Source organism: Peromyscus eremicus, chromosome 2, assembly GCF_949786415.1.
Source record: "Peromyscus eremicus chromosome 2, PerEre_H2_v1, whole genome shotgun sequence".
Taxonomy (NCBI): domain Eukaryota; kingdom Metazoa; phylum Chordata; class Mammalia; order Rodentia; family Cricetidae; genus Peromyscus; species Peromyscus eremicus.
Window position 1 is genome coordinate 140555753 of NC_081417.1, and position 23848 is coordinate 140579600.

The window sequence follows — 23848 nt, forward strand, 5'->3', positions numbered from 1 at the left end:
GCTTTTCGCGGGGCCGAGGCGCGCGCTCCGCCCCCTGCCCCCCCAACACAGTCCGGAGCTTATTGCCACCGATTGCGCACGCGCACCGCCTGCTGGGACGAGTCCCGTACGGGTCACGTGACGGGTTTTAGCCTTCACACGCTCGTGCGCAGCCATCTTCTTGGAGGGCCGTTATGCTAACGACTGACTCCCTTAGGGTAGGGTAGGGAAAGAAATTTGAAGTGTTTCCGGGTCTGGTTCGTAACTCGGAGGAGAAAATGCATCACCGTTTAGACTTACAGGTCCCTGACTCAAGGTGTCATTTAACTTACTCCCTTAGTTTTTAGAAAGAAAGAACTAGTGGTAATAAGTGCAGAAAATAGAGCACTTGTTACTACTGATATTTAAGACATGCTATGTAAGTGGCAGAACCTAGGATGGAGGACGCAAGCGGTAATATCCTTCCGCGAGCTCCGAGAATAGAGTCCTGGTCCTTTTAGACTGCCAAGGGGTGGGGTGTAGGGCGGAAGTTATGGCGCAGGGCCGAAGTCTAGCTGCTGAAGGGCGGAAGTAGAATCCCGAAGTCTGCAATCATGGCTCAAGAAAAGGAAGATGTTAGAGATTACAATTTGACGGAGGAACAGAAGGCGATCAAGGACAAGTATCCTCCAGTCAATCGAAAGTATGAATGTGAGTAGGTGGCTCACATCTCTTGCGTACGGGCAACCTCAGCGGCTTACCTGCAGCTTCCTGTCTCGCCCATCTCCTTGCCCCACAGGTGCTCCTGGTATAATCTGTGTGCCCCGCATTTGTACCTAATTTAGGGGGAAGGTGAAGAAAAAGATCACTTTACTCGAGAATGAAAAAACTTGAGGCTCTGCCTCCCCTTACAGTCTCCTAAAGGTCCACGAGTGCCTAAATCACGTTTATCTTCTCTGGAGATACAGTTCAGTGGCATGGCGCTTGCCCAACATTTATCTTTATAAGTTATACTAGCGCTCTAGTGTTTTCAAAGTTTCGTCCTTGAGTTTCTCCCAGTAGTAGAATAATGTGACCATGTTAGAGGACTGGGAAAATAATTGAGAGATGGGTTGTGTGTCTCTGTCTGTCTCCACACCCCAAGGTTGGATTTTATATTATGTCCTTCAACTTTATTTGAAATAAAAAAGACAACTCTAAATTTTGACAATATAGTTATTCATAAAAATTTATTTAATGTTTTTTTTTTTCCTTTTTAGTTAAAGCCCTTGTGTCAGCCCCCACACCTTTAATTACAGCACTCTGGAGGCAGAGGCAGGAAGAGCTCTGAATTTGAGGCCAGCCTGGTCTACACAGTGAGTTCCAGGACAGCCAGGGCTACAGAGTAAAACCGTCTCAGAAACAAACAAGACTCTTCTGTCTTTAATGGACGTGCTAGAGCCAGACTCTACCACTGAGCTACAGCTTCAGTTCTAGAGTAATCTTTGAACATAAAGTTCCTGAGATGAAAGAATTGGAGAACCACCCGTATAGCAATGACATCTTTTTAAAGATTTTTAAAGAATTGAGTATAATTTACATAAACAGGAGTAAAGCGTTAAATACTTTTCTTTTTTTGTGACAGGGTTTCACTCTAACCAAACTTAGAATGATCCTCCTGTCTCCGCTTCCCTGGTGCTGGAATCACAGACTTGAGCTACCACACCTGGCCCCGATTATTATGGCTGCTAAACAGATATACCTGTGTAAGCAGCCCTAGGTTTGATCTAGATCAGTCCTGTCATCTTAGAAAGTTCCCTCAGTTTCTTTCCAGCCTGTTACCCATTTTCTCTTGTATTTGCTATTCCCAGAGTGTACTTTCTGTGTCAGAGGTTCATGTGAGTGAACTCATGCTCCCAGTTCTTTTCTATTTGATGGGGGCTTCTTCACCCCATCAAAGATAACACAGGCAGACACAAATTGGAGTACAGTCACTACTAATGGCGAAAGCTGAGATTCGTTCCAGTTCCTGTAGAGATTGTTTTACAGGAGAATGAGGAGGCAGGGCAAGGGCTCCTAAAGTCAGAGAAGTTACAAAGTACAGAAGATGAGTCATAATTGCTGTGGAAGCAACAAGGCCAAGGCTAGTTATGTCTGTTCCCTGGCAGTTTTGTACGTTTGAGTTCTAGCCTCCCACAGACTTGAGACAAGAGGCCCCTGGCTGTGGGAATGATAACATGTTCAAAGAACTAGATCCTTGAGAAAGATTCTTTGGAGCTGGAAAGGATACATATTCACAATTTTAAGGCTTCTTTGGTACTTGCTGTAAAGTAGGGAGATTAGTGGCCTTTTATCAGCTGTTGGCTGGAACAAAGAGGGAATTCTCCAGCCTTTATCAGGCTTTTCTCAGGCAAGCATTGTTCCTAAGACTTTTGCTCTATCTTGGGATGTGGCCTTATGCTACTAGAAGCCATGCTAGAGTTTGGTCACATGCAGGTGTTCTGATAAAGCTGTTATATACTATGAGTTCTGCAGTTCCCAACAATATTTGGAGGTTTGTGTTAATGCTTATTTATTTAATTTGTTGTATCAGAGATTGAATTCAAGATAATTCTCTACCCTTCTATTGACCTCCGTCCCTAACTCCCTTCTTTTTAAAATTAATTTCACTGGGGTCTGTGGTCTTTGGAAACATGACATTCTATGTACCTTTATACTTGAGCTCAATACATATACCAGACTGGCCTCAAACTGATGCACTTCCTGCCTAAGCCTCCAGAAAACCTCAGCTGCAGTTCTAACAACATTGTAGTCTAAAATCTGTCATACGTTCTCTGTGGATTTCAGGTTCTCTCTCTTCACCCTTTTGTTCCTTTGCTTTATTTTCTGTTCACACTCAGTATGAAATGTAGACCAGTGCACATGTTAGGTGAATGCTCTACCACTGGGCCACATCCCCAGCCCTCAGGCTTCCTTTGTAAGTCAAGGTATTATATTAAATGACCTCCAAGAATTCCTGCTAGTGGGCAGAATTGCTGGTTGCAGTGGCACACATCCTTAATCCCAGCATTCGGGAAATGGGCAAGAGAATCTGTGCCAGCCTGGTCTACTAGTGAATTCCCACCAGCCAGGATTATATATTAGACCCTGTCTCAAAGCCAAACAAGTGGAAAGAATGGATGAAAACCATGGGATAGGTAAAGAACGTACTGAAGAGGAGGAGGTGACAGTCTCAGTGGGACCAGCGGTAGAGCTGTTGTAGTCCAGTCTTTACTATGGGAACAGCAGGGAACACTCATTGTACAGTCTTGTGGAGTTGGCCTTCCTATTCAGGATTAGACTAGCTAGTCAGGAAAAGTAACTGATAGCAAGAAATAGTTATTGAGAGACCAAAGTCTAAGACACCTAACACGCAGGAGGTCTCGCTGTGTCACCCAGGGTAGCCTTCAACTGGGCTCAAATGATTTTCCACCTTCAGACTCAGGGTAGCTGGTACTGCAGGAACCCATTGCTGCACCCAACTGAGATGTTTTAGGATACCTAGAAACATGGTGGTGACGTGCTTATAATCCTAGCATTCCAGATGGAGGTTGAGGCAGAAGGATCAGACCAGCCCGAACTGCATTGGGAGACCATGTGTCTAAAACCAAAGCAAAATGAAACAAAACACCTAGAAGACTCCAGAATTTACCATTCGTTTAAATATGAACCGAGCGGGTAGGTTGTTTGTTTATAAAATAATACTAGAAAAGAGTTAACGTTGTTGAGTAACTACATAGCAAAAGGTCTAACTGCCTCACATTTTCCTACTTAAAAAATTTTTTTTCTCAGCTGGGTGCTGGTGGCGCACGCCTTTAATCCCAGCACTCAGGAGTTCGAGGCCAGCCTGGTCTACACACTGAGTTCAAGAACAGCCAGGGCTACACACAGAAACCCTGTCTGGAAAACTTTTTTTTTTTCTAATATTTTGAAGATTTGTTTATTTTTCTTATGTATGAGTGTTTTGAGGGATGTATTTATGAACACCAATGCCTAGTACCCATGAAGGCATTGGATCCCCCGGAACTGGAGTTACAAAGTGATTGTGAGCTACCATGGGTGCTGTAAATCCATATTCTCTGCAAGACCAACAAGTGCTCGTAACCGATGAGCCATCCCTCCAGCACCGTCTTTCTGTTTGCATTAATGTACGCCATGTATGTGGTGTGACAGTGTATGTGTTCATGTTCATGGGCGTGTGCATGTTCACATGTGCATCGAGTCAGGACCACCTGGGTGTCAGTCCTTACTTTTCTGCCTTCTTTGAGACAGGCTCTCTTGGCCGCTGTCAGGCTAGCGACCCAGGAATCTCAAGATCAGTGGTTCTCAGCCTTCCTAACGCTGCAACCCTTTAATACAGATCTCATGTTGTGGGGACCTCCAACCATAAAATTATTTTCATTGTTACCTCATAACTGTAATTTTGCTACTGCTATGAATTGTAATGTAAATATGTGTGTTAGGTGACCCCTTGAAGAGGTCAAGACCCACAGGTTGAGAACAACCAATCTAGGGATTATGGTTTCCTCTTTCTGTTTCCCGTAAGCATGCTAGGGTAATAGATGCTTGTGCTGCTGTGTCCGACTTTAACAGGAGTCCTGGAGATCAGAATTCTTGTCATACTGTCTTGCACAGCATGTGCTTTTACCTACTGAGCCATCTCTCCACAATACGCTTTATTTCTTACCTCTGTGTGTGAAAATCTGAGAGAAGGGTGAATGTGTACATGTGCCACAGTGTAAGTATGGAGGTCAAAGGACAATTTCCAGGAGGCAGTTTTCTCCTTCCACTAGGTGGTCCAGTCCAGTCCAGTCCAGTGCCTTTAGCCACTGAGCCACCCCTTGCCTTTTCTTTTTCTTTTCTTTTTTGTTTTAATGATGGGGTGTTACTGTATACCCAGGTTGTCCAGGATTCCGTACCCTGGGCTGGGCTGGAACTCGTGATCCACCTGCCTTGGCCACTTAAGTCCTAGGATTACAAGTGTGAGCCTAGTGTCCCGCTAGGATGACACTCTGAATGAGCAGCAATGAACTAGAGGTCTACTGCTTCTGCCTGCTGTCTGTCAATACCCTGGAGTTGTTTTTGTATGATTTGAGAGTCAAGTTCAGTGGCTTACACATATTTTTCCCTTTCTCCCTCAGATTTGGATCATACAGCTGATGTCCAGTAAGTACAGCAAGAATTATTCCTGGAAACTATGTGATGAATGTTTTAATTTTTTAAAATTTATTTATTATGTATACAGTGTTCTGCCTGCATGTACACCTGCATGACAGAAGAGGGCACCAGCTCTCATTACAGATGGTTGTGAGCCACCATGTGGTTGTTGGGAATTGAACTCAGAAACTCTGGAAGAGCAGCCAGTGCTCTTAACCTCTAAGCCATCTCTCCAGCCCAGAATGTTTTGAATTTTTTTAATAAAATTTTTTAACTACATTTAATTTTTTTTTCTACATTTAATTTTTTAAGATTTATTTTATTGCTGGGCAGTAGTGGCACACACCTTTAATCCCAGCACTTGGGAGGCAGAGGCAGGTGAATCTCTGACTTCAAGGCCAGCCTGATCTACAGAGTGAGTTCCAGGACAGCCAAAGCTACACTAGAAACCCTGTCTCAGGGAAAAAATAAATAAATAAAATAAAAAAAGGATTTTTTTATTATCTTATGTGTATGGATATTTCGCCTGAATGTGTATTATGTACACAGTGTGTGTTCCTGCAGCCTGTGGAGGTCAGAAGAGGTGGTCAGATGAGACTGGAGTTAGAGATGGTTGTGAGCCACCATGTGGGTGCTGAGACTAGAACCTGGGTCCTCTACAAGAGCAACAAATGCTCTTTACCACTAGGCCACCTCTCCACCTCTATCTTTTCTTTCTGAAGATAGGGTCTCACTGTGTAGCCCTTGCTGGCCTGGAATTTGTTACATAGATATGTAGATCAGGCTGGCCTCAAACTCCTAGAGATCTACCTTCTTCTGCCTCCTGAGTGTTGGGATTAAAGGTGTTCCCCCATTGTGTAATTACACTTTTATTTATTTTGTGGTGTGTGTTTGTGTGTGTCAGAAGACAAATGGGAGGAGTCTGTTCTTCCCTTCCACCACAGTGTCGGGCTGGGTGACAAGCACCCTTACCCGCTGAGCCAACTTCCGGGCCCAAGTGTATTTCTTTCTTCTTTTATTTCATTTTGTTCTAAATGTAAAATGATGGTCTAAAAGCATCCAATTTGGGTGCCTTTAAAGTAGACATTTAGTTTTATATTTATCAAACTGATTTTCTTTTGACTTTGCTGTGGAATTTTCTCTCTTGTAAGTGGATTATATTGTTACAAACATTGTGACCCCTTTTAATTGTCTTAATTTTAACTTTTTTTTTTTTAGGTTGCATGCATGGGGAGATACTCTGGAGGAAGCATTTGAACAGTGTGCCATGGCCATGTTTGGTTACATGACAGATACTGGGACTGTGGAACCCCTCCAGACAGTGGAAGTAGAAACCCAAGGTAACTGATATTCTCAAGGAAAAATTATTATATGTATATATATGTATACTATGGGTATACAATATTCTGCATGATCTGAATATAGTGTTGCAGTAAGAACAACAGGATGGATTATGAATCTTTAAATGAGCCGATGAACTTCATTGTACTTGAACCAAGCTTTTAGAGACCAGAGTCACTAACCATCATCCTGTGACGGCCCTTTGACCCTGTGTAGGAGATGACTTGCAGTCTCTGCTGTTTCACTTTTTGGATGAGTGGCTTTACAAGTTCAGTGCTGATGAATACTTCATACCCCGGGTAAGCACGGAGTTCTCTTTGTTTGCTGAGCAAGTAGGCTCTTCGTTCATATTGTAAAGTTGAACATACAATTGAAGATAAAGTATCTGATCAAAAAACCAGTCCGTATAAATATGTGAGGTAATGTTGATTTGTATAAGTTATAGGTCTTTTTTTTTTTTTAAAGATGTTTTGTTTATTTTTAATTTATGTATACATTTGTTTTGCCTGCATGTATATCTGTGTGCCACATGCGTGGAGTGCCATTGGAGGCCATAAGAGGGCATCATATGCCTTGGTACCATAGTTAGAAACAGTTGTGAGCTACCATATAGGTACTGAGACTCAAACCTGGGTCTTATGTAAGAGCAGCCAGTACTCTAGCTCCATGTAGGTCTTTATTGATTAATCTGTTGGCCTAGGTATATTCATTTTTTTACTTAGCTCTCTGAGCACATAGTATTTGATATCAGAATTGTATAAGACTATCTACTAACAGAGAAAATGTCTTCTTAGCCAGCATGGTGGAATATACCATTCATTATAGCACTCAGAAGAGAAGGCAGAGGCATGAGGAACTCTGTGAGTTCCAGGCCAGCCTGGTCTGCATAACCAGTTCTAGGTCAGTTGGGGCTCCATATTGAGCCTCTGAGTCAAAAAAAGAAAGAAAAAGAATGTGCCTGATGTGCAAGTTGAAGGTTTGAGCTATGTTTATAGGCACATGTTCCAACTGTTACCCTGCAAGTTTAATGGCTCTGTCACTTTGGCCTAAGTTCAACAATTGATGATTTTACATTTTTTTGGGTTTTTTTTGAGACAGGATTTTTTAAGTTATAATCCTGGCTATCCTGGAACTCACTTTGTAGACAAGGCTGGCCTTAAACTCAGAGATCTGCCTGTCTCCCAAGTGCTGGATTAAGGGCTTATACCACTTTGTCCAGCTGATTTTAGATATTTTTGTTTGTTTTTGTTTGAGATAGGGTTTCTTTGTCTAACAGCCCTGGCTGTCCTGGAACTCACTTTGTAGACCAGGCTGGCCTCGAATTCACGGAGATCTGCCTGCCTCTGCCTCCCTAGTGCTGGGATTAAAAATATGAGCCACAGGCCGGGCGGTGGTGGCACATGCCTTTAATCCCAGCACTCAGGAGGCAGAGCAGGTGAATCTCTGTGAGTTCGAGGCCAGCCTGTCTACAAAGCGAGTTCCAGGAAAGGCGCAAAGCTACACTGAGAAACCCTGTCTCGAAAAACCTAAATAAATAAACATAAAAATAAAAACATGAGCCACCACACCTGGAGATTTTAGATTTCTTAATGGGAAAAAAAAAAAAAAAGGAAAAGCCAAATGGAAATTGCTTGCTGTCGTGAACCTCTGGAACACTTCTCCAGCATCTGACATGTAGCCCTTATGTTTGCAGAAGTCTGTAGTCTCTCCCTTATCACTCCATGACATATATTCCACTGAGTCATCTTCCTACAAAGCTGAAGAGGGCTGTGGTGTTACAGATGGGCTGACAGTGATTAGAACTATGTATCTCCTCCTTTATGGAGATATTCTTTTAACTCTCTTTGCTGATGCCGGGACTCAAGGTTGCAGGGCCTTGCACATGCAGGTACTGTATCCACTGCAGCTGTTCCTGCAGCAGCCCCTTGACTCATTTACCTCCTGATGTGAGGCAGGGTTTCATCTAGCTAACTAGCCTCAAAATCACCTTGTGGTGAAGCGTGGCCTTGAGCTCCTGATCCTTCTGTTTCTCTGTCTCCCGAGTGCTTCCGACCTTGGCAGCACACCTGGCTCTGGCTTAGAATGCCCGTTTCTCCAGGATTCCTCCCTTGAATAAATAAAACAAACTTATCCTTGTGTTTTATTTTACTTGACATTTTCACTTTCTTTGCTTCAGAGAAATATGATACTGCTTTCTAGGAAATGTGATAAGCTAGAAGTGTTTTAGTAAATGGCCCTGTGTGAAATTGGGCGTTTGTTTGTTTGTTTTGTTTTGTTTTGTTTTTGAGACAGGGATTCTCCATGTAGTTTTGGTGCCTGTCCTAGAACTCACTCTGTAGCCCAGGCTGGCCTTGAACTCACAGAGATCCGCCTACCTCTGCCTCCCAAGTGCTGGGATAAAGGCATGTGCCACAACCGCCCAGCCGAATTTGATTTCTTTTTGAGGCAGGGTCTTACTCTTACATCCCAAGTGGCCCTGGCCTCAGACCCCTCGCCTGAGTTCAAGTACTGGGTTATGAGCATTTGCTTCTTTTTTTAAGTAATGATTTTCTGGGCTGGGGTTGTAGCTCAGTTGGAAGAATGCTTATTTAGCATTCCCAAAGCCCTGGTTTCAATCTCCAGCTCTCCAAAAAAGCAACCATGGTGACACGTTTGTGATCCTACCACTGTGGCGATGGAGGCAGAAGGGGCCGGAATGCATGGTTATCCTTGGCTATATTTTGAGGCTCACATGAGTAAATGTAAGCCCTTATCTAAAAATATTTTAAAGTAGTTAATTAATTAACTGATTAACAAGTTAATAATTAAATCAAAATGTTAAATTTTTTTCCTCTTTAGGAAGTGAAAGTACTCAATATTGATCAAAAAAATTTCAAGTTACGGTCAATTGGGTAAGTTTTGGAACTAGTTAAGTAGCAAGTCATGAAAGATGTTAAAATACATTCTCCATTGATACCAGTGGGCAAAGCAACAAATATAAATGGTGAGTTAGGAGAACTGCACTTGGCTAGACCTTGCAGGTTGAGCTGAGGGAGACACCTAGGAGTGTGAGCTCACCTGAGCTTTACAGACTTGGGAACTTGTGGAAATAATGTTCTTTCTGATGATAGAGTGTGAGTCCCAATTTCAAAATTTGATTTTATATGTATGGGTATTTGCCTGCATGTATGTCTGTTTACCACGTGTGCCTAGTGCCCGCAGAAGCCAGAAGAGGGTGTCAGATCTCCTGTAACTAGAATTACAGACAGTTGTGAGCTATATGAGCACTGAGAATTGAATCCAGGTTCTCTGGAAGAACAGCCAGTGCTGTTAACCACTGAGCCATTACTCCAGCCCTCAATTATTTTTATGGTTTAAAAAAAAGGTGCCAGGTGGCAGTGGCGTACACCTTTAATCTCAGCACTTTCGAGGCAGAGACAGGTAGATCTCTGTGAGTTCGAAGCCAGCCTGGTCTACAGAGTGAGATCCAGGACAGGAACCAAAACCGCAAAGAGAAACCCTGTCTAGAAAAAAAAAGGGGGGGGGGGAAGAAGGTGTATTTATAATTAGCAGCTGGCCTCAGTTTAGATGATCCCAGCAATTGTTTTTGGTTTTTCAAGATAGGGTTCTCTGTGTAGCCCTGGCTGTCCTGGAACTCACTCCATAGATCAGGCTGCCCCTAAACTCAGGGATCCGCCTGCCTGTGTATCCCAGTGCTGAGATTAAACGTATGCCACTATGCTCAGCTTGATCCCTATTTTGTTAGCAACATCTAAAACGTCATAACCTAGAGCCTGTGGATCATGTACTTTGTTCTCTGGTAGACCTATGCGGTTTACTGCCCTGACCCTGCCCATCTCTTTCTGCTTCTCCAGTTTGGGACCACATTTATAAGGCTTACTTTAAAATGGAGCGAATAAAATAACAAATAGAAAATTGTAGGAATAATAACCATGTTTTTACTTTGCTTCTCAAGGTGGGGAGAAGAATTTTCATTGTCCAAGCACCCTCAGGTATGTATGTTCAGAAGTCTAACCATTGAAAGCATTTCGTCCTTTCTTACTCTGCGTATGTGAAAGTAGACTTCAGTTTTAATAGTATGAAGTGGCAGGTTTGCTCAGGTGTCTCTTTCCAGAAGCATATATTAAAACACTGATCTCATGCATCTGTTTGGTCAGTTAGGAGTCCTATTGGGCTCCAGGATCAAGTGTGTTACAGATTGTGAGGGAATTCTATTTTTTTATTTATTTATTTATTTTTTTTTTGGTTTTTCGAGACAGGGTTTCTCTGTGTAGCTTTGCGCCTTTCCTGGATCTCGTTCTGTAGACCAGACTAACCTTGAACTCACAGAGATCCTCCTGCCTCTGCCTCCCGAGTGCTGGGAATAAAGGCATGTGCCACCACCGCCCGGCTTGAGGAAATTCTATTTTATATTATTTTATTTTTAAAGATTTATTTATTTACTGTGTATACAGTATTCTGCCTACATGTGTCCTTGCAGGCCAGAAGAGGATGCCAGATCTCATTACAGGTGGTTGTGAGCTGCCATGTGGGTGCTGGGAATTGAACTCAGGACCTCTGGAAGAGCAGTCAGTGCTCTTAACCACTGAGCCATCTCTCCAGCCCATGAGGGAATTTTAAAGTCTGGTTTTCTGTTTGTTTGGTTGGACTTTTTCCTTGTTTTTGAAACAGAATCTCACTGTGTATCTTTGGCTGGACTGGAACTCACTTTGTAGACCAGGCTAGCCTTGAACTCACAGAGATCTCCTTGTCTCTTTCTGCCTCTGGAGGATTGAAATTACAGGCATGGGCCACCAGAGGTGTGGTCTCTACAGTGAAGATGCTGGGATAGATGTTCTCTCTGTCTCTCTGGGAATTAATGCAGGGCCTTGTGTGTGCTACACAAATGGTCCACAACTGAGCTCCAGCTTCAGCCCTCTTTTTACTTTAAAAAATTCATTTGGAAAGCCAGGTGTAGTGGTATATACCTTTAATCCCAGAAGGAAGAGGCAGATAAATCTCTGTGAGTTTGAGGCCAGGCTGGTCTCAGGTGAGTTCCAGGACAGCCAGGACCACATGGAGACCCTGTGTCAAACAAACAAATTCATTTGAAATGGCTGCAGAAAAGGGACAGATTGGTAACACAGTAGTAGCTGTGGGGGTTTGGGGGGACTACGGTCAATAAAGAAGAAGGTTTATTTTCTGCCTTTAGCTAGGAAGTTTATAGCAAGTTTCTATGCAAAGTGGAATTGAGTAAGGAGGGGGGATACACTGGAGAGAGAGGATGTAGGATTTTGATAAGTGGTGCTGTGGAATCAGTTCATAGGGTAGAGTTGGCTTTGGATAGGCCTGGAACAGGCCATTTGTTACTGCGGGAACGATAGATGTGAGGACCAAGTGGATGGTAGATTGACTGTGGATATATATATATGAGTTACTTCTTATTATTGATAGCTCCTACTTTCTCTAAGGAGCATTGTTGATTAAGAGTGAGAATGGAGGGGAGATGCCAGAGGAGAAAATGTGAATTGTCCCTGGGAGGAGAAAAGGTACCCATGTAGATTACTGCTCAGTAAAGAACCATTTGAGATGTGGATGTACATATAGACACTGTGTGCCTCAGGCAGAAAGTAGAATTTGACTTAGGTGATGACATCACATATCTTCTCCTGTGGCATCTTGACATATCTGTTGTGCATTAGAGCTAGCAGGTGCCATTCACCTATTACCTGGTACAGTATTAGAGATTCTTTATGGAGTTGGAAGGAGCTTAGAGGACATCTAATCCTTTTGTTCTAAACTGGGACGGTGTGGGGTACTATCATGTTTCAGAATCCTGGGAAAGCTCTGACCTGTGTCATTCTCTGTCACTCCAGCCAGACCTGCAAAGAGAATAGGCTGAGTGCTCGGGCTGCAGTCAAGGTGTAAGGAGGAGGCAGGGACAGGAAGAGCCCTGGGCTAGCGTAGAAAAGCTTGTGTTGTTTGCTCTGACTCATTCTAGGAATTAAAAAACAACCCGTGTCCAGCCAGTCAGAAGGCCTCCCTGAGCAGCCGGGCGGGCATTAGCACTGGCTCCTCCAGGACTCGTGGCCCCTTCTGTCTGCTGACTACCTCTCGCTGTCTCACACCAGCTTATGCCTCTGCACTAACTGGAGAGCCACCAGATTCTTGTTTAGAATTACAGTTTGACTTTCTGCCAGAAACTTCCTGCTAGAGCTAGAGTCTAAATCCAGTTTCTTTCTTTCTTTTTTCCTTTGACGCCAACATTAGGGAACAGAAGTCAAAGCAATAACGTACTCGGCAATGCAAGTCTACAGTGAAGAGAAGCCAGAGGTGTTTGTGATCATCGACATTTAAGATGCCAAGAAAAAAAGAGACTCCTATGGAGAACTGATTTGTTTTCTTCCTTTTGAGAAGATGCAATGATTCGTTTTCTATAGTGTCGTTGCTAAATAGAAATACAGAAACTGGGAATCAAAGTGTGACTTCAGAAGTGGAAAACCAGTGTGGAGTCTTGGTCTGTGAGTCTAGATAATGAGGAACAGTCTTGTACTGGATCATTGCAGCAGGTGCCTTACACCTTCCAGTGGAATGCAAGTGCTCCAGCATGGTCTCGGGGGGAATGCCCACTGGTATAGGAGCCGCTGGGACCAACTCCAACTTCAAACAAAGTAATTTGAACCGGGTATGATAGACATTATATGCCTGTGATCACCACACTCGGGAGCCTGAGTTTGAGACCAGCTTTGGCTATAGAATGAGTTTGAAGCTACCCTGGGTGACATAACATGTCCCTGTGTCAAAAAAGAAAAGTGTAGGGCAAGGAGAACATGTACATTGAGGTTATGTTTTTAGGTTGCTAAGGGACAGGGCCATCCTCTGTTCCAGTTGGTTCTGTGAGTAGAACCCTCAAAAAGACTTCTTACCTGGGGGGAATGGGGGAGGGGACTTCTTAGAAGCATCCTGATTTTCTTTCCTTTTTTTTTCCCCTGAGACAGGATTTTTCTGTGTATCTCTGGCTGCCCTGGAACTCACTCTATAGACCAGGCTGGCCTCGAACTCAGAGATCTGCCTGCCTCTGCCTCCTGAGTGCTGGGATTAAAGGAGTGCGACACCACCACCTGGCTCTCTCTTCTTTTTTTTTTTTTTTTTTTAAGATTTATTTATTTATTATGTATACAGTGTTCTGCCTGCATGTATGCTTGCAGCCCAGAAGAGGGCACCAGATCTCATTACAGATGGTTGTGAGCCACCATGTGGTTGCTGGGAATTGAACTCAGGACCCTTGGAAGAACAAGCAGTGCTCTCAACCTCTAAGCCATCTCTCCAGCCCTCTCTCTTCTTTTTAAACAGCGATGATACTTCATATTTTGTTAGAAGAAATATCTGATATGTAAGAAATATCTGAAGGGTCCTACATACAGACCCTTCAGACATACAATTTTATTTTATTATTTATTTTTCACAGTGTTGAGGATTAAGCCCCATCATAGTAGCTACGTGCCCTACCACTGAGTTTATACTTCAATCCTAAAGTGAAATTTTATTTATGTTGTTTATTTATTCGTTTTTCCAGACAGGGTTTCTTTATGTAGCCCTAGCTATCCTGGAACTCACTCTGTAGACCAGACTGATCTAGAACTAAGAGATCCACCTGCTTCTGCCTCCTAATTGCTGGGATTAAAGGCATGTACCACCACTACCCAGTTTTCTGTTAATTTTTTTTTTTTTTTTGAGACCAGGTCTCATTATGTAGACCAGGTTGGCCTTGAACACATAGTGCCTTCCTCTGCTTTCTGAGGACTGGGATTAAAGCTGTGCCCCCAACACATTCGAATGTTATTAAAGCCAGTCTATGCATCCACTTAGAGAAGAAAAGCTTTTTTTTTTTTTTTTTTTTTTTTTTTTTTTTTTTTTTTTTTTTAATGGCCCAGGCTTGATAGCACACACCTTTAATCCCAGCAGAGGATCTTTGGGAATTTGAGGCTAACCTGGTCTACATAATGAGTTCTAGGATATCAGTGCTATAGAGAGACCCTGTCTTAAAAAAACCAAACCAGAAAATGCTTTGGGTTTGATTTGCAGCTTTAATTTCTATTGAGGGATTCTCTGGGGATGAAATAGCAAAGCTAGCTATTCACAAGGCTGGGTGGTGCCAGATTTCGTTACAGTCTCGGAATGCTGCGTTCTCTCAGTCTTATCTAACACAGATAGTAGTGTTGATGAAGATGAGGCCAAGCGCTTCGGTCTGAAAAGCAGCTCCAAACTGACTGTAACAGGATGCCTGAGGGTATTGCTTCTTAACCGTTGCCTTACTCAGGCACATTGGTCAGCTTCAGGTGGAGCTGTCCATCAAAGATGTGGAGGAGAGCTGGAGAGGTGCCTCAGGGGTTGAGAGTGCTTGCTGTTCTAGAGCACGCAGCAGCCTGCCACTCCAGCTCCCAGAGATCCAACACACTCTCGCGGCCTCCACAAGCGTCCAGGTGCTAAAGTAATAATTAAAACAAGATTGAAAGCCGGGCAGTGGTGGTACTAGGGAGGCAGAGGCCAGACGGATATCTGAGTTTGAGGCCAGCCTGGTCTACAGAGCAAGTGCCAGGACAGCCACAGCTACAAAGAAACCCTGTCTTGAAAAACCAAAATTAATTAATTAAAAAATTAAAAGCAGCTGGGTGGTGGTGGCGCATGCCTTTAATCCCAGCACTCGGGAGGCAGAGCCAGGCGGATCTCTGTGAGTTCAAGGCCAGCCTGGGCTACAAGAGTAAGCTCCAGGAAAGGTGCAAAGCTACACAGAGAAACCCTGTCTCTTGAAACCCCCCCCCAAAAAAATCAAGTAAATAAAAATTTAAAAAATAAATAAGTAAAAATTTAAAGCAAAAGAAAAACTCCATAGTATGCAGAACTAGTTAACTTTATTATGGCAGACTGCCAGTCTTAGGTCTGATTTTGCTAAGTTGTACACTCTTACTAAACTGATCTCAAGTCAGTGTATAGGCAAGCCCTGGCTGCCTCAGGGTTGTTTTGTTTTGTTGTTTTTTTTTTTTTAATGGGTCCCTTCACCTAACATGATCTATTGAGACTCAATTGTGAAAATAATACCATAAATGGAATACCATGAAAGCAAAATCAGATTCAGAGTAAGGAGCACTTGAGAGGTTGTTTCCACACCACGTCAGGGGCTGGTGAAGGTTCACTGGGCAGAGGCTCCAGGCACCAGCCTGACTATTGGAGTTCAGTCTCCACAGCAGGTAACAGAAGAAAGACAGCTCCCACTGATTGTCCTCTGACTTCCACGTGTGTCCCATGGTGCTCATGTACCACCCCCACCACCATCACCATCACCTCTACCACCACCACAATCACCATCACCATCACCACCTCCACCATCATAATCACCACCTCCACCATCACAATCACCACCTCCACCACCACAATCACCACCTCCACCACCACCACAACCACTACCCCAAGCATACAGTACAATAAATGTTAAAAAAAATCTATATATATCAGGGCTGGAGAAATGATGGCTCAGAGGTTAAGAACACTTGCGTTTTTCCAGAGGACCTGAGTTCAGATCCCAGCATCCATGTTGCCTGGCTTACAAACATGTAATTCCAGCTTCAGTAGATTTGATGTCCTCTTCTGGTCTCTTGGCATCCCTATACACCTATGTAAAGAATTTTTTTTTTTTTAATTTTGTTTTTTTGAGACAGTCTCCATGTGGCCCTGGCTGTCCTGGAACTCAAGCGATCCACCTGCCTCTGCCTCTGCCTCCCAGGTGCAGCGATTAAAGGCATGCACCATCACCAGCAGCTTTTTGGTTTTTTTGTTTGTTTGTTTACAATTTCTTTAACTTTAAAAAAGTCCTAAAACCATGCCAGGCTAGCACGATGAGCATTTCATAACTCCAGCTTTCAAGAGACTGAGACAGGAGGATTATGAGTTTGAGGCCAATTTGGGCTTTGAAGCAAGACCCTGTTTCAAACAAGTCTGGTCACATACAGACTTGCAGAACACCTGACCAGGCTAGCATTGTTGATGCAGTGGCAACGAAGCGGGTTTTATTTGCTCGTTTTTGTTCAGTTATCACAATGGTCTTGCTGGCTGTCACCACAGCTGTCTCCAAGTTTCTCATAGTGTCTTAGCTCAGGGACAGATTGTCCGTCACTTGTAGAGCTCATGGATTTCATGGGGCTGGAACGTTATCTTCTCATGAAATATCCCCACATTGCCTTATCCTTTTTTTATCTCCACATTTTCTCTCACCCAGAAATACATCACTTGTCTTCTGTTCTCAGCCTCCTTGCCGGGCTACCTTTCCTAACTTTATAAAGCAGGGATAGCAGACATTTTCCAGAGAAGCCTGGTGGGCAGGGGGTGTGACAGGGTTGAGCAGAGGGTTCATACTGTTTATGAAGCAGCTGTCTCAGCCATAACCTTGAGAAAGGGAGTGCAAGCCAAGGGTTGCATTTTTCATGACATCCCAGAACATGCATGTGCCTTGCGCAGACACACACACTGGTGCTTGGTGCTCCTGGAAGTCAGAAGAAGGCATTGGATCTCCTGGACAAATGCTTGTGACCTGCCATGTGGGTGCTGGGAACTGTACCCAGGTCCTCTACAAGAGAAGCAAGTGCTGCTAACTGCTGAGATTTAGCTTTTGCAATGCTAAGGATTGAACCCAGGGCCTTGTATGTACTGGGAAAGTGCCTTAGCACTGTGCTATATCCCATCAGTCCTCAGAAACCGGGGTTTTTATGGGAAAGTCTCCAATGTTTTGTGAACAAACTAAGGTCATTACAGGGAGAGTCAGATGAAGTGTGGAGCAAGTGGTCCCTTGGGAAACCTCGTCAACCATCTCAGCCAGCAGTTAGTCCTCAGACTTAGACCTGCCTGGTTAGCTTTAGGGGTGTTTCAGTTCCTCAGCTCTGTCCCTCTGAAGAGAAGGAAAGCCCCCAGGTGGTGGTTAATAGTCTACTGAATGATCAACAAATTGAACATGATAGGGCTATGCCAGAAGTCTTAGGGAGAAAGTGAAGGTCACTTTTTTGAGCAGATCTCAAGAGTAAGAATCTGAAGTCACTAGCTGGGTGGTGGTGGCACACACCTTTAATCCCAGCACTTGGGAGGCAGAGGCCAGCCTGGTCTACAGAGCGAGTTCCAGGACAGCCAGGGCTATACAGAGAAACCCTGTCTCAATCCCCCCTCCCCCCAAAAATCCGAAAGTCACAGCCTCAATTCCTAATCTTCTGACCCTGGACTTACTAAGTATTACCTGCATTAGTGTGAGCTAGTCACAGTTTTTTTTCACTCATTTGGAGACGGTGTCTCATGCTGTCACCTAGGCTGGTCTTAAGCCTTTGGAGAGTGACACCCAGCCTTAGCACACACCACCATACCTGTTAGTAATGGTTTTTAAATAAATCAACGAGCTGAGAAAGACAAGGTATTTGTTACTGCACCTTGCATGTGTTGTGGGAGTCTGTTCTCGGTACCACCTGAGTCCTGGGAATACAACTCAGGTCTTCAGGCTTGAAGGCAGGTCCCTTGACTCACTAAACCATCTCAGCCCTTAGATGTTTTTCTATAATGCTAAAATGATGGAACAGATGCTCTGTAACAGTGGTTTTGAATTCTCCTAAAGCTGCAGCCCCTTAATACAGTTCCTCATGTTGTGGTGACTGTAGCTTGAGTTTTCCTGCCTGGCCCACAGTCAGGACAAATCTCTCTCACCCGCCAGTCCCACAGCCGCTCAGACCCAACCAAGTAAACACAGAGACTTATATTGCTTACAAACTGTATGGCCGTGGCACGCTTCTTGCTAACTGTTCTTATAGCTTAAATTAATCCATTTCTATAAATCTATACCTTGCCACGTGGCTGTGGCTTACCAGCATCTTCACATGCTGTCCTGGCAGCGGCTGGCAGTGACTCCTCCTCAACCTTCCACTTCCCAGAATTCTCCTCTCTCCTTGTCCCGCCTACTTCCTGCCTGGCCACTGGCCAATCAGTGTTTTATTTATTGACCAATCAGAGCAATTTGACATACAGACCATCCCACAGCAGGTGACCCCAACTACAGAATTACTTCCTTGCCAATTTATAACGTAAGCTTTCTACTGTTAGGAATTCTAATGTAAATATTTTGGAGACAATGGCTTACCAAAGGGGTCGAGACCCCCAGGTTGAGAACCACTGCTCCAGCAGGTGACCTGGAGGGCTAGTTAGTGGAGACAACTGTGAGGAGGCCTTGTTTCTGAAAAGGCAGTTTCAAGTGCTGGTGGCACTGTGGTAGACAATGCTGGTGTTCATGAGAAGGAGCACTGTAAAATAGCATTCGGACCACATGCAAGCACCTCCCCCCACAGATAAAGCTCCTGTGGGCCCGTTTCCATTTGGGCTAACAACTACACATCAGGTTAAATTGTAATCTCATTGACTGAGAAACTGTGAAAAAACACGTCATAAAGAATACAACATGACATAAAATTTAGAAATTGCCAGGTGGTGGTGGCGCATGCCTTTAATCCCAGCACTCGGGAGGCAGAGCCAGGCGGATCTCTGTGAGTTCAAGGCCAGCCTGGTCTACAAAGTGAGTTCCAGGAAAGGCACAAAGCTGCACAGAGAAACCCTGTCTCAAAAAAAAAAAAAAAAAATAGAAATTATTCTTTTTATTTTAGACAGGATCTTACTGTATAGCTAGCATAGAACTCAATATGTAGACCAGGCTGGCCTTGAACTCACAGAGATCTGCCTACCTCTGCCTCCAGAGTGCTGGGATTAAAGGCATGCACCAACTCTGCCTGGCTAGATTTTTAAATTTTATATTTTATGTATGAATGTTTTGCTTACATGTATGTCTGTACCACATGCATATCATGCCTACAGAGTTCAGAAGAGGGAATCAATTCCTTGAAACTTGAGTTACAAACAGTTAAGGGTGCTGGAAATCGAACCCAGGTCCTATGCAAGAACAAGTGCTCTTAACCTCGAATCCATCTCTCCAATGCTCCACTTTATTTATTTATTATTTATTTAGGTTTTTTCAAGCAGGGTTTCTCTGTGTAGCCCTAGTTATCCTGGAACTTGCTTTGTAGGCCAGGCTGGCCTCGAACTCAGAGATCCGTTTACCTCTACCTCCCAAGTGCTGGGATTAAAGGCTTGTGCCACCTTGCCAGGCTTCTCCAGTTTATCTTTTTATTTTATTTATTTTTTTATTAAGAAATTTTCTACTCACTCCACATACTATCCACAGATTCCCCCTTCCTCCCTCATTCCACCCCCAGCCCTCTTTCCCAAGCCACCCCGCATCCCCACATCCCCCAAATCGAAGTCTCCCATGGGGAGTCAGCAGAGCCCAGCACACTGAGCCTAGGCAGGTCCAAGCCCCTTCCCACTGCACCAAGGCTGTGCAAGGTGTCACACCACAGGCACCAGGTTCCAGAAGCCTGCCCGTAGACCAGGGACAGATCCCAATTCCCCTGCCTGAGTGCCCCCCAAACAGTTCTCCAGTTTATTTTGTTAAAGAGAAGAACAGAATTATATTACAGATCTTCACAAACTCCCTTGAATTTAGCAACATGTGCTTCCTGGTTTTATTTTATTATTATTTATGTGTGTGGTGCATGTGGTGTGGAGGTGTGTGGAGGCCAGGGCAGGATGTCCACAGTCTTCCTTAGCCATTCTCTGCCTTGTTGCCTTGAGCCTTGGTCTCGGTGAACCGGAAACACAGCATTTAGCATGGCTGACTAGCCCGTAAGCTCTCAGTACCACCTGTATTCACCCACACTCATGCTTGGCTTTTGCACATGGGTTCTAGGAATTCAAACTCAGGTCCTTGTGCTTGCAGGGCAAGTACTCTTACTGAGCCATAGTTTGTGTGTGTGCTTGCGTTAACAAGTGCATACATATGCATATATGCATATGCATGTGGAAGCCAGAGGTCAATGCCAGATGTCTCCTCTACCATTCTCTACCTTGGTTCCTGAGACAGGGCTTCTTCACTGAGCCCGGAACTCACTTCTAGGATCTCTTCATTCCCATGTGCCCAATGAACACGGGTTACATATGGCACTAGCCATGTATGGATTTTTACATGAGTTGAGGACCAAACTCATGTCCTTATGCCTGCATGGCAAGCATGTTTCTGTTGAACAATCCCTCCATCCTCTCTACTTAATCCACCCCCAATAAATATTAGCTCATAAGAGTAATTTTTTTAGCAAGGTTTATTTTTATATGCATGGGTTTTTTGCATTCATATACATACCATATACTGCAGTGCCCAGGAACACCAGATGAAGAGTTGGGGGCCTCTGAACTGGGGTTACGAGTCCAGGTCCTCTGAAAGACACCCAGTGCTCTTGTGTTGTGCTCTCCAGCCACACAAGAGTAATATTAATTTAATGACCAAAAAAAAAAAAAAAAAAAATCAACTATGAACTATTTCAGGCATTTTACATTAGCTTTCAGTCATAATCTTGAACCATTTAAGATAATACAACTGTGTTATAAATTATTTCAGACTTGAAAAAAATTTAGGGTTTTTCTGTGTAGCCCTGGCTGTCCTAGAACTCTCTGTAGACCAGGAAAAAGAATTTCTTTTTAACTTTATGTTTCGCCTGTATGTATGTTTGTACACCACTTGAATGCCTGGTGCCCATGGAGGTCAGAAGTAGGTGTTAGAATCCCTGGAATGGAGTTACAGATGGTTGTGCGCTACCATGTAGGTGCTGGAATTGAACATGTGTCCTCTGAAGAGCAGCCAGTATTCTTAACTGCTGAGCCATCTCTCCAAGACCCTAGACTTGAAATTTTTAATAGATTTGCTGAGTCCCGCAGTTAGATAGCCAGACACCTGAATTCAGTCTTATCTGGTTCCCTGGGAGATTCAGTATTATAACCTATGTGCTTTTAAAATATGCTAACATTTTGTAGGCGGGTTTATTGGCGAGTGACGGTAAGGGGTCCTGCCACCAAGCCTGATGACCTGAATTCCATCTCACATGGTAAGAAAGAACCAACTCCCACAAATTTTCTTCTGGCTTCCACACATGCTCTGGCACATGCACGCCTCCTCCCCTAAACAAAATGAATAAATAAAAATTAATACAAAAAGATTTTCTTAAATTTTGTGATAGATTTATTTAAAATATTTTACTCAAAAAAGTTTGCTAAATAGATTTTTTTTCCAATATTTAAAGAAAATGGCATCTGTGTAATAACAGAAAGGGTAACTGATCATCCATCATGCCAATGCAAGCAAGGTCTTCCCAATGCAGCAACATATTTCAGGGCAACACAGTTCAGAATGGATACAGTGGCCTATTCAGAAAGCATGCAAGTTACATCAGGTCACTTCTAAGCCAGCAGGAGAAATCCATTAACCGGGCTCTGCCCATGGAGAGACACAGGATGTCCGTGTAAATGGCAGTGAGCTACCTAATGTTGGGTTTGATCTCCTTTTCTTCCTCTTCCTCGCTATCTTCAACTTGTTTTATGACCAGATCGGCAGACCCATCCTCCACAATCTCCACATAGGATCTATTTTCTTCCTCACTCAGATGCCACCGGGAATCCTTGTCTCCATCAGCGGGGGACATGGAATGTTGCTCAGCTTCCAGATCGACAGGGAGGCTGTCCATGCCCACTTCAGCAAGGCACTCGTTACACAGTCTGTAGCGCCTGGTTCCTTCCTGCACCACTTGTCCTGTGAGGTCAGTCACGTGGCGTTTGCATTTCCGGCAGATTAGTTTGCATGCCTGGTGGATCTGTGTAGAGATTTAGGAAGTGATTAAAATGAATTTTCACAAGTGGGTCAATTTGCTAATTTAGGGACCAGTCCATACACTTGCGATGTTCAAAACCGTGCATTAAATTCAAGTTAACTCTAATTATCAGAAAAGATCCCAAGTGTTAGTGACAAATGTACGCCATGGATATATCACATACCAGCTTCCTCTAAATAACGGCTGTAATGGTTTCCTTATTACTATTGAATACTTAATAATTCCACACATCCATTAACCTAAGAGTATTTTGACATACAAGGTAAGGAGGGGTTCCTTCCCAGTGTAAAAGTTGCAAACACGATGTGCAAACACTGTCCTAAGGACTTTAAAGAACTTTTGTTGTTGTTTGTTTTGTTTTTTATTTTTCAAGACGGAGTTTCTCTGTGTAGCCCTGGCTGTCCTGGAACTCACTCTGCAGACCAGGCTGGCCTCGAGCTCAGAGATCCTCCTGCCTCTGCTTCCCAAGTGCTGGGATTAAAGGCACGTGTCACCATGCCCAGCTAAAGGACTATTGTTGTTGTTATTATTATTGTGTGTATAAAGAGGGGGCACTTGCACGCCAGGGTGAACATATGGAAATCAGAGAACAATTCTGTCAAGCCAGCTCTCTCCTTTCTCCTCAGTGTGGGATGTGGAGATTGAACTCAGGTGACCAGGGTTTGTGAAGCACGCGCCTCTAACTGCTGAGCCACCTCCCTGGCCCTGTTCTAAGGACTCTTTATATACTTTAACTTAGTTAGAGATCAAACAAACAAACAAAAAACCCAAAATCTACGTGATTTTTTTTTTTAACTAGAGGAAGAAAAATATCCAGAATATAAGTTTATCAGCATTTTTTTGCAAAGATCCCTGGCTATTTTTGTTAATAAAAGATTGTCTAGGAAGTGGACCGCACTGGGGTTAGAAGGCTCAGTCCTAATCCTGGTTCTGCAGCATCTCTGTCATCTATTAACCAAGGATCTCGGAGCAAATGTAAACATGAGAAACCAGTTTTCAAGCTGTCAGTCAAAATACTGAACAGAGAAGGGTGTTATCCACAGAGGGGAACCTGATAACCTGAATGGAGACAGGTTTAAATGACCAATACCATAGGTCATTCACACATCAGACAGTGGTTATCCCTGCCTGCTTCTTTATCATTGATGGGGATGCTACTCACAGGGCTGAAAGTGAGGACCAAATGAATTAATGGTCATGAGATGTTTTGGTTAAAAAGTTAGATAGGGGCTGGAGAGATGGCTCAGAGGTTAAGAGCACTGACTGCTCTTCCAGAGGTCCTGAGTTCAATTCCCAGCAACCACATGGTGGCTCACAACCATCTGTAATGAGATCTGGCGCCCTCTTCTGGCCTGCAGGCAGAACGCTGTATACATAATAAATAAATAATTCTTTAAAAAAAAAAACAAAAACAAAAAAAAACGTATGTTTAAAAAAAAAAAAGTTAGATAGGTGTGGTGGCACATGCCTTTAATCCCAGCACTTGTGAGGCAGAGGAAGGTGGATCTCTGTGAGTTCGAGACCAGCCTAGCTTAGTGTGGTGGCACTCCTGCTGAGCGGCACCTGGCCTGGCTCCAGAGAGTGGCACCTAGCCCTAATCCATC

The 23848-nt window shown here is 43.7% G+C and overlaps 2 protein-coding genes across 3 annotated transcripts in view; one reads left to right on the forward strand and one right to left on the reverse strand.

Annotated features, from left to right (window-relative positions):
- The first annotated feature begins 59 nt into the window (after positions 1-59).
- On the forward strand, positions 60-13375 carry Zbtb8os (zinc finger and BTB domain containing 8 opposite strand). Of its 2 annotated transcripts, XM_059255019.1 has the most exons (7): positions 60-669; positions 5118-5142; positions 6352-6473; positions 6691-6773; positions 9313-9365; positions 10430-10466; positions 12724-13375. In XM_059255019.1, exons 1-7 carry the CDS (start codon positions 573-575, stop codon positions 12808-12810), a joined length of 504 nt encoding a protein of 167 aa, XP_059111002.1. In that variant the 5' UTR covers positions 60-572; the 3' UTR covers positions 12811-13375. The 2 variants fall into 2 exon arrangements, with proteins under 2 accessions (XP_059111002.1, XP_059111003.1); XM_059255020.1 differs by lacking the exon at positions 9313-9365 and having other exon boundaries at positions 538-669.
- Positions 13376-21630: 8255 nt separating this feature from the next.
- Zbtb8a (zinc finger and BTB domain containing 8A) overlaps positions 21631-23848 on the reverse strand; it is a 32249-nt gene continuing 30031 nt past the window's right edge. Inside the window, exon 5 of the mRNA XM_059256140.1 lies at positions 21631-22226. Coding sequence (XP_059112123.1) covers positions 21894-22226 — 333 coding nt within the window. The 3' untranslated portion in view covers positions 21631-21893. The remainder of the gene's footprint in view (positions 22227-23848) is intronic.

Excerpts from the sequence above, each read along its gene's own strand:
- Zbtb8os (XM_059255019.1), top strand. The coding sequence starts at position 573 with ATGGCTCAAGAAAAGGAAGATGTTAGAGATTACAATTTGACGGAGGAA. Across the intron at positions 670-5,117 it reads AGTCAATCGAAAGTATGAAT|ATTTGGATCATACAGCTGAT; the intron begins GTGAGTAGGTGG and ends TTTCTCCCTCAG. Across the intron at positions 5,143-6,351 it reads GATCATACAGCTGATGTCCA|GTTGCATGCATGGGGAGATA; the intron begins GTAAGTACAGCA and ends TTTTTTTTTTAG.